The sequence below is a fragment of the Seriola dumerili genome, unplaced genomic scaffold (assembly GCF_002260705.1).
Source record: "Seriola dumerili isolate Sdu_G_001 unplaced genomic scaffold, Sdu_1.0 BDQW01002293.1, whole genome shotgun sequence".
Classification (NCBI taxonomy): Eukaryota; Metazoa; Chordata; class Actinopteri; order Carangiformes; family Carangidae; genus Seriola; species Seriola dumerili.
The window spans coordinates 228,336-241,241 of record NW_019176548.1 but is presented as its reverse complement, the minus strand read 5'-3'; the positions used below and the strand labels follow the sequence as shown (position 1 = coordinate 241,241).

Sequence of the window (12,906 nt, the reverse complement as noted above, 5' to 3'; positions counted from 1 at the left end):
AAACAATGTGACTGCAGCTCAAAACACTGATATATATTTACTGATTAAATGTGGTTAGATTTTTAACCCTTGTGTTTTGTCAACATGACTTACCCATTTAGGCTCCTGCGATCACCACTGTATGTACAAAAAAATAATAATAATTGCAAATTCCATCCACTTTTTCTTCAATAATAATAATAATCCTTCACTTTGCCACAAACTGGGTCTTCACAATTGATGAAGGCCATAAAATAAAGCAATGACCATGAAACAGTGGTTCTTAGGGGCCCCCAGAAGTCCTTGAGGGGGTTCCAGGGGCTTCTCAGTGAAAAGGGGAATAATTTATTTTCACTATAATTCCATCCTTAAGTAACACAGTGACAGAATGTATGACTATTTGGGTCATGGGTTTAAACGCTTTCTGTAATGAAACATCTAAAGGCAAAAATGTTATCCGACGGAGGACCCTGGTACAAAATCAAATGGGGGGCCATGTTCTAATTTGTGTCAGTTTAGGGGTCCTTCATATGAAAAAGTTTGAGAACCACAGACATGAATCATTGTCAATACACCGGTTACCCTAGAGAACCTCCCTGTAACCCCTAATGTATTGTGATGTAGAGCGGCAGCCAATAATGATTTTCATAATCAATTTATCAGAATTTTTTTTTTTAGATATCCAATTCATTTATCAATAAAATGTCAGAAAAAATGGAATGTTTAAAAATGCCAACCATTCTTTCCTGAGGCCCAAGTTCACATTGCTTTTGTTGAGTCATAAACTCAAAGATGTTGATTTTATTATATTGAAAACTGGGAAACAAGCAAATACTGTATTTAAATTTGAAGGGCTGGAACAAGTCAGTTTTTGATATTTTCTGATTCAAAAAATGACTTGAAGGGTTTATCAGTTACCAACTACAGTCATTTTTCTGCCAGTCAACTAACCAGTCAACAGCTCTGGAGTATTGGTTGGGTTCTTGGTGCCAGAGGGAATAATGAAGCTTCGATAGTCAGACCATGGAAGTAAGGTGTCATTTTTTGTTGTACACTTCTGATACATGACATCAGTTCAAAACAAAAATCTGCAGTTGTCATGAAATTAGGCAAAGTCGTTAAGTGTGAAGCTGATGTGAAGGAACCCCAAACAGAAGATTAGAGTTAAGCTTCAAAACAACTGAGATGGGCACGCAGGGCCTCCTTAACCTTGTAGGTGATCCCCAAGGTAAAAAAGAGCCATGGGCCCTTTTGTATAATTCCACATCTGGTTACTTAGTGTATATGCACAGAGAAATACGTGAAGACGGTGATGCACAGAAATATTTTAATCTGTACATCTTAAATTTCATGACAAATAGTCTGTAACTCTGCCTGCTGAAGAATATCATTTGATATGGCTGACAGCTCCAGAACAGCTGCTAAATGGACCTTGTGTTGAAATTGTTGTGAGTGCACCCAATCAAAACAGGCAGTGTTTGTATTTGCTGCTTGGTATATTCTGACTTTCTGGTGAAGAAAGATACTAAAAATAGAACATAAGTTGGAGGTTCTGTCATCAGCCAGAGAAATGCAAACTAGACTTTTATTGATTGAAACCACAAGTCAGTGACACAGAAATTGCATTAATTTCTTCTTGGGGCTTTGCTCATAATCTCATTATTTTCTAACAGCAGGTTTTACTCAAAAAAAAAAAAAAAAACTCCAGTACTTCTAAATCTGCCACTGGTCTATATTTTTTTCATCTCATTAACAAATTGCATGAAAACATCGAGATGAATTGATCCCACAGTAAAAGATTACCTGCAAATACACAGCAAAGGGTCACACTGGGCGACATGTTCCCTCCCTGTGACGAACTGTCGTTTACTTTGACCGGTCCCCTATACGCCATCCTGTACTTACTCATTAGAGCACCAAATGTGTATTAATCCACAACTGGAAATAGTCCCCTACATATGCTCTATTTACACCTGTATGAGTAATGTTTGCTAAAAACTACAGAGCAGAGCTGTTTAAGGATTTATTTTTGCCCTTTTTAAAAATGAAACTGTTATTTGTGACTGATTTTTAAAGATTGATGTCTACAGTGGTAGCCAATGGACTGACAGGAGAGTGTGGTCGCAAGTATTTAGCGTTTATTCTGCAAGTATTAGGAGATGGACTTTGGTCTTTTTATGTGATTTACACTCAGTTGGTAGTGTATTAAGGATACCTAGCTAAAGCTAACACAGTCAAATACAACAGCTCTATAATAAATTCTACCTTTATGGAGATTATAAGGTTCATTTTGTGTTCAAACGGTTTTAAAGAGGTGTTGACTCAATTTTATGGTCATTTTGGAGGCTGCAGCGTTGACAGTGAGAAAAAGGCCCCAGCATCACACTTTACACCTCTTTAACTTTACAGATCAGTTTAGAGGTCAAAGAGCTTTAAATCTGTAGAAGATGAAGACATTCTCTGTTCTGATACAAGTTGAACATTAATGTAACTCGTCTTTGGTTAGATGGAAAGCAGTAAAATCAAGGTTAAAATTGTATAAAACAGACTCAAGATTTTACCTTCTGTAAGGCTGAACACACCACACTGTAGCTGTATACATCACTGAATACCTTTACTCTAAGTGATGCCTTGTGCATCAAAATTACCCACACACAGCCCTGCATCAGACATGAGTTGACTTTTATGTTCATGTGAATGTGGGCTGCAGCGGCAGCCGATGACAGCTTAATTCCCGGGCAGGGCCCCCCCCTGCTGAGGCCCACCGTTTGTGCAAGCTGACAGACGGAGATCAGACTGAGGAGAGATGAGTGGGAACCCTCCAAGTACGCTCGGGTTTCTGGGCAATGTGAAAAGATTTGTCCAGGCCATTCAGATCTGACGGAGTTTCCCATGTTCTGCACTGCAGCGGGTTTTTGTTGAAGTGTTTGGATAAAGAGATCCTCTATCTTTTTCATCTTTGCACCCACAACAGATAAACCTAAGGCTGACATTGTGTTTAGTTTAGGCCCTTGATGCCACCAAAACTACACAGCACAATGTTGAACTTTTCTCTCGTCACAAACCAGGCTAAGAGGAGTTCCAAACAATTACTTTGGAAAAGGCAGGAAACAGGTAAACAAGTGTAGAAAAAATAGAAGTGACGGTAGAGAGAGGGGAGTGGGATGAAATGAGCTGGAAAGAGGGGTGACCTCACTTTAAAAGGGGTTGGCTAATAGAGGTTTTGGGACAACATGAGCGACTGAGGTATAAGGGGGCAGAGGGAGCAGAATAAGAAGGATTAGGGGACCTGGGGAAAGAAGGTTGTACTACTTTGATAGAGGTCAGAGCGTGCAGCAGGCGAGGCAGGGGAGCACTGTTTTCAAACATCTAATTTTGAGATAAGTGCCGTTTTTTAACACATACCTGAGGAATGTGGTTAATGCAATGTTGACCTTCTGAAGATGACAGTGAGCAAACCTCTCTTAGGTGCTGAAATGATACGAGTGCTCTTTATCCTCCTGCTGATGAGTAACGCTTCTTCAGTCTCCTCACAGTTTAATGGATACAACTGTGACGCCAACTACCACAGCAGGTTTCCGGGTGAGAAGACTACAGATAACTCTTTTCAGGCTGTATATTCTTTGCATTTTACATTCTGACTGCAGATATTGAACATAATGCTTCTGTCAATAGTGATAAGTGTTGGAAACAGCTTGCTCTGGTATTTTGGCACATGCTGTGCACATAACCTCCCTGCAGTGATGTGATAGATGTAGCATTTTACTTTAAAACATAAATTCATAAAATGTGATTACTTGTTTTTACATTTAACTATCAAACTGGCTCCACAAGGCCCTGCTACAATTATTTATGCTTATATATTGAATGCATCAATGTTGAAACACTCATTTAAAAGATGATTCTGTATGATGAGTACTATTTTTGATACTTTGAATACATTTTTCTGATAATATCTTTAAGTAAATTTGCAATGCATGGCTTTTATTTTTTATGGCTTTCTACATTGTGGCATTGGTACTTTGTATTTACGCATAAGTAAAGATTCTGAGTACTTCCTCCACCTCTCTACAGAGGAGACTTATTCTACAGACAGAGTAATGTAAACTCTTCATGGATAAGGAGAAACTCTCTTATACTGAGAAGTGTGTACTAGTTTTCATTGTCTACTACTAATACTACTATATAACTACTGAAGTCTTGTTTAAAATGAGTCAGCTTGCTCCTTCAAAGCTAAGAGTCCTGGGCCTGTATTCATCAAGCTGCTAAAAGTTTATTAAAATTATATTAAATTATTATAATTAATTATATTAATTATTTTACTACTTTAAAATAGTCTTAGATTTAAGACAGGTCTATTAAATTGGTTCAGAGCAGATCCCAAATGGCTGCAGCACAAATAAATAAAGCTGCAACTAGTTTGGCTGATCAGTTTCCATGAACCTTTATTGTCTGCACTTGTTTTATGATGAAAACCAGCTGCAGTATTTCTTTCCCGCTCCAGTTTTATATTTCTTTTGCTTCCATTTCAGACATGGTCTCAGGGATATTAACAGTTTTACACAAACACATTATACTTTAAAATAAAATAAAAGCCTATCTCCCAGAGGTAAAAGAATGAACAATATGGTAGAAGTAGGGTAAATTGTTGTCTCTGATTAGCTATTTGTGCTCTGAGCATACATGTGATTAACCATGTTATCACTTGAGACTTGCTCTTTAAATGTTACTTTTACACTTTGGTGTGAGCAAGAGTAAGTTGCTTGGTAAGTGGGTCTTACTGTTCACATGAAGTGGAGAACTGAGTCTGATAAATATAGGCTTTGGGATTTCATTCCCACCATCTAATCAGACACTATTTGATACCTGAATGGCAGGTGAATACTGGTGTGATGGTAAATAAGCAGGGCTAATTGTCCAGGGTACCTATAGCAACTGACCTTCCTTCCTCTCCGTTCCTGCAGGTGAGCGGGACATCAGTGTGTACTGTGGGGTTCAAACCATAACCTTAAAGATCAACTTCTGCCCGGTGCTTTTCTCCGGCTACACTGACGCAGATTTGGCCCTGAACGGTCGCCACGGTGACGCCCAATGCCGAGGCTTCATTAACAACAACACCTTCCCCACAGCTGTCCTGTTCAGCATCAGCCTCAGCACTCTGGAGGCCTGCGGTAACAGCCTGGTGGTAAAGAATACACAAACACCAGAACATGCCGTTAATATGTATACTGGGTAACTTCGTAATGTTGTTTATTGACTTGTGAGAAAGCAAAGTGGCTGTCTGAAATGTTTCTCTCTGCAGGTCAGCACAGCATACGGGGCCAATGCCTATGGGAACATGTCTCTGGTGCAAATTGGGAATGTCTCAGGCTACATTGACACCCCTGACCCGGCATCTATAATCAGCTACCTGCCCGGTTTGTTGTATAAATTCAGCTGCAGCTACCCGCTGGAGTACCTGGTCAATAACTCACAGCTGGCATCGTAAGTTGTTGCCAAAAAATCTCTCAGTGTCCAAAAGAGAGTTTGACCTTCCAGAAGTTACTCAGTGGATTTGATGTTTAGTTTTATTTATTTAATCAAGAGCGTTGTTCATTGTTTTCTTAAACTGTGATGAAGTAAATCCCCTCGTTTAAAAGCCTGAGTGGGTTTGCATGTTATAATATTGTGAGAATCTTTAATTTTAGGACATACATATTTCTAAGGACTTAGTTGCTAAATTACATAATCTCAACTGTCTTTCAGTCACGTAAATACTATAAAATAAATATAATATAACTTTACATCATCAACCCCTGTTTTCAAAATGTTAAACAATGTCAAGTACAGCAAACTACACTAAAAGATAAAAACAGTATTAAAATAAATGTGTTGAACTCTTCACAGCTCCTCTGCTGCTATATCTGTCAAGGACAGCAACGGTACATTTGTGAGCACGTTGAGTATGATCCTGTATAATGTGAGTTCACCGCCATGGGCAGCTTATTATATACTATCATTTTCATTGCAATTCATAAACTATGAAACTTTTAATTACAAAGTTCAGAGGGATATTCGAAGAAAATTGAGTTCATGATCTTTGGGATCATCATTTCACCAGATTTATTCCTATAAGTCTGGTAATAATTCATATGTTTCTTATTGTCAACAACTCTCATGAAAAATGAATGAAAATTGAGTTGAAAATTGAGTTCACGATCTTTGAATCATGTTTGTGTTTTCTGTTAATGAATCTGACAATTTCTTGACCAGATTTATTGGTATAAGTCTGGTGATATTTCATATTTTTCTGTCAACAAATCCCCTGAAAAGACCAAAAAGAACAATGAACTGAGTGAACATATAGGCACTTTGCCTCAAGCCCACATACACTGTCCTGTCCTGCTGCCATTAAAACTCACAAGAGCATCAAATGTGTATTAATTCGCTATGGAAAATAGTTCCCAACAAACGACAGCACTGTTTTCTCCTGTTTTTTTTTATAAATGAAAGTATAGTTACCTGTTTTTAAATGTTAGTGGGTTTGGGGCTGAGTGCTGCAGACAGGGAAGGAAGTAATTAACTATTGACAGGTAGACGTTGTTGATTTCATTCCTTTCATCGAATTTGTTTGACAATAGCGTAAATCTAGAATACCATCAGCCTTTTATTACTTGAAGCTCATTATGTCAGAACTGTGCTGCTTTCAAGTTCCCAGCTTCATGTTTTGAGTGAAAACGTAAGCTTTTTCTTTCTCCACAGGATTCAACATACAATCAACCACTCTCTATTCCCATGGCTGGACTGGCTCTGAAAACCAGAGTATTTGCTGCTGTGAAAGCCACAAACTTAGACAAACGGTACCAGATAACATCTGATCATTCACTACTGAACTTTGATATTCTCCTAACTTTCAGATGACATGAATCTGTACAGAAATTTTGCTCACGCAGCAGATATTTTGCTATTACAACAACATCTTCAGTGAAGCAGGGATGATGTTTTGGTCAATCACAGCGTCTTTCCCATCGTCATTTATACAGAATTAGTCCTTTTTTTATGTTTTGTTCTATGTTCTATGTTTTCCTACATTCATCATGCCATTATGTTATTATTCTAAGTGAAGGCGCCAGCTTGCAGCAGAAAAAAGCCTGATTTGTATTTTCCCATGGGCAGTTAGATCTCTATCCTTCATCCCGTCTTACAGTTTTGTCCCTCCGCAGGTGGAACATCTTGATGGACTACTGTTACACAACCCCCTCAGGGAATCCTAATGATGAACTCCGCTATGACCTTTTCTTTGGGTAATCTTGCTTTTTCTCCCCTCAAGATGATGACTTGATAAACCACAAAAGGGAGTCATTAGCTATTCTGGTCCTCCAAATGGCTTATCCTCATGAATGCCACTTTTTTTCTTCTCAGTGAGCGCTTAAGCATGCATATACACATTAAATCTGTCAGTTTCACAGTGTGCATGTAGTACATATGTTCATGTATGTGTGTGTGTGTATCTGTCTCTTTTCACACAGCTGCTATAAAGACCCGCAGACGACGGTTTTCGAAAATGGGAAGAGTCAGATGGGCCGTTTCTCCTTTGAGGTTTTCCGTTTTGTTAAACACAGACACCAGAAGATGTCGACCGTGTTTTTACACTGCGTCACCAAGCTTTGCCGGGCAGACGACTGCATAATGCTCATGCCAGTAGGTGTAAAAATCATGAATCTCAGTATTTTGGACTCCCTGTGTGTCTCCTGACCTCAATGAGGACTGCAATCTGATGATGTGATTGGCAGATTTGTGGGCGACGGCGCAGGCGGGATGGAGAGGAGAGCCTTGATTCCCGACCAGCTGCATCTGGGAATGCCGTCATCACCGCTGGACCAATCATCACCAGGAGTGGTATGAAGGATAAACTGCCTCATAAAATAATATTCAGACATTTTGGAGATACAATTATTCACTTTCTTGCTGAGAGTTAGATACCACTCTTAGTTTGTCTGTAAAATGTGAAGCTACATCCAGCAGCTGCTTTGCTTTTTTCTTTTTAAATATGTACAAAAAACCCCACAAAGAATAAAACTGTCATATTGTGGTTGGTCAGACACAGTGACATTGTAACTGTTGCACTTGAAATAGCTATTTGTAAGCCAACATTAGCATTGACAGCTGTTTACTTACCAGTCTTGAAGAGAGCTTCAGCCATTGTTGTGTTTACAACATAAGAGGTAGTGTTACTTCTTCATGGCAGACTGGATGCTAAAGTGACTCAGTATTGGAAAGTGAAGAGACAGTCTGACTGGGGCGGGGCTAGCTGGATAGCATTCTAACTTCAAAGAAGTGATAGAAATAGAAGCAAAACAGAAAAACAAAACAAAAAGAGATAACATTGGCATTGCTTTCCACTGCTGGGGACATTTTTTATTATTTCAATATGTTAATAAGCAAGCTTTACAGGTGCCGGTGACCTGATTTTCTTAGTTTTGGACACAGTCTGTATTTCTAGTCTTTATGCTAAGCTAAGCTAACCAGCTGCTTGCTGTATCTTCTTATTTAACAGACAGCCCCTTAAGTTAGTTAGATAGAACAGTGAATCCACAGAGCTGTTGAAGATTGAAGGAGCTGGAGAAATGACTCTAATAAACACTTTTGAAATCATCTTTCAGATGAAACTCCTGTCAACAACTCCCAACTTGGTAAGCTCCCTTCCGCAATGTTATGAAATATAAAAAGGTTTAAAATATCATCTGTGACTAAAGATAGCAGATACCTCCTATGGAAATGGATGATTGAAGGCAGCAACACAAAGGTGTCATTTCTTTTTCTAAAAAAAAAAAAAAAAAAGGAAAAAAAGGAGCTCAGGTCATATTAAACCCACGTCAAAGAACATGTTTGTTTTAAGCTTCTGCTTTTGTTCATCTTTCCACCCACCAGCATCTGGAGACTCCTTCCATACAATGAACCCTGTGACCAGTGCTCTGATCTCAGGTGTGGTTATCCTGGGTGGAGTCAGCGTGGGCTTCGTCCTGCTGTCACTTCACCTCCTGCAGAAGTCCCGCCTCCCAGCGTCCACGGTCTCAGGTGTTTGGAACCCCAGCTTTAAATGAATAAACATCTGTATGAAATAAAATCTTTGAGTAATACCTTCTGTTACAGCCCATGATTTACAGGGTAATTTTATTGTATGGGTCAGGTAGTTTAAAATAAGATACTTATCAGTTCCTACTTGTACTGAAATGTAGGTACAGTAGAAGAAAACATGACATTGGGTAACAAGAGAGTAAGATAAGATAGATAAGATAAGATAAGTTAAGATAAGATAAGATATACTTTATTGTCCCTGAGGGGAAATTTGTGTTGGGCACAAGTGCTACATACAGCTGCATACAGGCTAGATACAAAACAAGTACAATCTCCATGACACAGAGTAAGCATAATGCACAAATGTGTGAATGTGTGAATGTGCACCTAGAGTATACACTATTCCTAGATGATAAAAAAAACAGAGTGGAAAGTGGAACATATCTAAAAGAATGACAACAATAAAAAGGTGAAAACTGAGTGTGAAAAAGAGGAAATGTTCATGAATTACATATCCAAATGAAATAAAACAAGTTGAATAATATTACACTGAGAAGTAATAATTGGACGTTTTAGAGGAAAGTAGAAATTCATTATTCTAGAGAGCAGGAAACAGCTACACATTACAATAATGACTGTTGATGAGAGAAACTACAATTTGTATTTTCCATCACAGAGTAAGGATAAGGAATGTGGACTGCAGTATAATGTGCAGCTGTTCTGTCTTTATTACATATACTTTAAAAGTGTTGTCATTTTCCCCAAGTTCAGTTTTGTTTCCCACCCTGTGGATGCCTAGTATTTACAGAGACACTTAATGTAATAATGTATTTCTCCTTTCCGCTAAAATGCTCAATTGTTGTTCCATGTTCCCCAGAGTCTTGTTTTCTTCCACTGTACCTACATTTAAATATCGGTAGCAACTGGTCAGTATTGTTTGTACCTCATTCATACAATGAAATTACACTGTAAATTATGCCCTGTATTATAAAATCCTACTCATCTTGTACTGACAGTATGTTGGGTTACATAGACTTAAACACACCAACACTTTGCATGTGTTTCTATTGTGTGGCTGTTACAGTGTGTATGTGTGCTTTCCTCTATACACACATTATTAAATTCATATTGTATTGTTTTAGGTCTTGTATATTTATTACCTTCAATACCTCATCATATTGTTTCGTCAACAACAAACAACAGTTTTTTACATTTCCTTTTACACCATGAGTTAATGAAAGAAGAAAAATTAGAGTGAAACCAAAATATATGTTTTGTGTGTTTTTTGTTTTAATGTCAAAATGTATAGCTGTTTGTAGTAGTATAACCTTGTACAATAATAAAACAACAAATAAGCATTATGCAGTGTTTAAAAACAAAACAAGAAAGTTGATTTATTGTTGTATGTTTTAATTCAGTTTCAAGCTTTGAGAATTTTGGGAAATATGTTTAGGGCATGTACATTCTTTTTATCTGGCTGTAAAACACTTCGTAAAACATGTAAACTTTATTAAAGAATATTTGAACATTGAATATTTGAACACACAACAAATTTTTGATTAGAAGATTGACACCACTCCGGTGACTGTACGCTGGCTATGAATCTCCAAAGTGTAAAAACAAGAAGTTGTGGTTCTACAGAAGGCTACAACAGTTATACCATGCTAACATGCTAATTGGTGAGGCAGATCTGGTTAGCTTTTGGACAGAGCCAACTTAGCTGTTTCTCTCTTTCTACAGCCTTTATGCGAAACTGTCCTCGCTGTTGCTACATATTTACCACAAAGTGAAGTGAAGTGAAGTCAATTCTCTCACCTAACTCTCAACAAGAAGCTAATATTTCCCAAAATGTTAAACTTTTCCTCTAAACAGGTATTTTAAAAGAAATCAAGATCAGTTGAAAAAATTATCTCAACTCGGCCCTCTTGTTCAGGAACGTCAAAGATTTGAAATCAAAAGTCATACGTTTGAAAGCTCTTGAATAGAGTAAGTATTTTGTTTTATCAGCTGTTGTTTCGAAGGTCAAGAACAATCCCACTGAACTGAACTCTTATATTAAAATCACGACTGGTTTCATGGATTTAAAGATGTGTCTGAAAATTGTATAATTGACCTATTCTCTATTTTTGTTGAGCAGATCTTCGCTGTCGAGTGAAAAACACGTGGTGATTGTGAATTTTTCGCATTAGCTGAGTTGTACCTTAATGGGTGGAGAAAATCTACTAGTTCAAAAACTAAATGTACCACTGAAAAACTTGGTGGCTCATCTGAAAAATGCATATCCACAAATTTAGCTCATGAAAATAATTTGTATGTACAACTTTTCTTTGGCTTTATCTGTGAAAGTTTTCCAAATGTCGTGGCCTCATGGGTGTCCAGTCTCCAGGAAAATGAACAAAATACCAGGCACTGCCAGAGCTCATTTGATCACTGCCAGAATTAATCTTTCAATTTTTGCCGTATTGATTTTCTTTTCCGATGACCTATATAAATGTCTGTTGGCGGCAGCTGAGTATCACGTGTCTGCCTCCGCGGTTGTTTTTGTGACCCGCGCGGCTCTGTTGCATTCACTGCTCTTTATCACCCTAATCCCTCATTTCAACAGCCATTTTGTGATGTATTCAGCATCACAATGCAATCATCCCCCCTCTCAGTTTACTATCAGTGATAATTGATTAAACCCCCCCCCCCCCATGGAAATGAGGCTGGGATTTGGCTTTGAAAGTTGAAGCCAAGTTCAGGTGAGTCAAGACCAAAGAAAACTTATTTTGTAAAGACCTTGAGGAACACATATATGTGGGTGTGTGTGTGGGCGAGAGGTCAGAACGTCTCTCAGCATATTTAAGAGCACACATCATGACAATAACAGCGTGTCCTGCATTTGACAGTGTAGTTTCGTGCGTTTGACAAAAGGTTGTCGGAGACGCCCATCCTCCAACTTGACCCCAATCAGAGCTTTCTCTTCCCAGGTGGCTCACCTGACAAGATCAGGTTTCTAACTGTCCTTCAATCATCTTCTTTCAGTTAAACCTCTACATTAACACAATTTTAAATGATGCTCCAAATAAATGGGAATTTCCATTTTTACTCTTAAGCACAAATATTCTGACATAGATCTTGTAGTTACGCACGGCTTAAACATGATGAATGTCAGTCACGTTTTCAGTGTGACAAAAATGTTTGCTGCCAGTAACGTGACTAAATTATGAGCATCAAATGATCTTTTGTGCCAATCTGTCAAATTAAGGGTCATCCAGGTTACATTAAACCAACAAACACCTCAGAAGACAACAGGGCCTCTTTCCTTTATTGTGCGTGAGGTCCCAGCTGAATAGAAACCACACATACCGTTACTTTATTAAGTTTCATATTAGTAGGCAAAGGGGGCTGCATTTCACACACAGAGTCACAAAGCCTTATGGACATTGTTTAAGCATGTAACTTTGAAGGACACTGTGTTTGGTTTCATCATTTGCCTCCAGGAAAGGACCACGGTACCTCAGCCACAAAAACTGAATTGTTCACACAAACTGAGACAGCCCCACCAAAGTGACATTGACCCTGTTTCCATCCAATCCTAAAACAGTGATGTGACCACACAGCGCTCATGTTCACCATATATAAAACAGCCCACTGCTCTCTTATCCTAAACCAGCAAAGGGACTGAGGAGGTAAGATCCTGGCTAAGATAACAGCAGAGTTTCCTTGATTGACAGCTCTGGATTAAGCATCTAATTTTTTTTACATTAAAATTACCTCAATGGATTTTTTTCTTCTACATTGTGCTGGATTTTTTTTATTTTTAGGATTTGCTGTGTTTGACATCTGTTGTGTTTGCCTCAGCTTTTTCACAGAGGCCAGAGCGGGGAG

General features: G+C 38.3%; 1 protein-coding gene across 1 annotated transcript; it reads left to right on the top strand.

The window, feature by feature from the left end:
- The first annotated feature begins 3,455 nt into the window (after nucleotides 1–3,455).
- On the top strand, nucleotides 3,456–9,062 carry LOC111239336 (zona pellucida-like domain-containing protein 1). Its single transcript, XM_022769200.1, has 10 exons — nucleotides 3,456–3,561; nucleotides 4,944–5,164; nucleotides 5,282–5,463; nucleotides 5,866–5,938; nucleotides 6,721–6,818; nucleotides 7,182–7,262; nucleotides 7,488–7,659; nucleotides 7,752–7,857; nucleotides 8,622–8,651; nucleotides 8,890–9,062. Exons 1-10 carry the CDS (start codon nucleotides 3,456–3,458, stop codon nucleotides 9,060–9,062), a joined length of 1,242 nt encoding a protein of 413 aa, XP_022624921.1.
- Nucleotides 9,063–12,906: the final 3,844 nt, after the last annotated feature.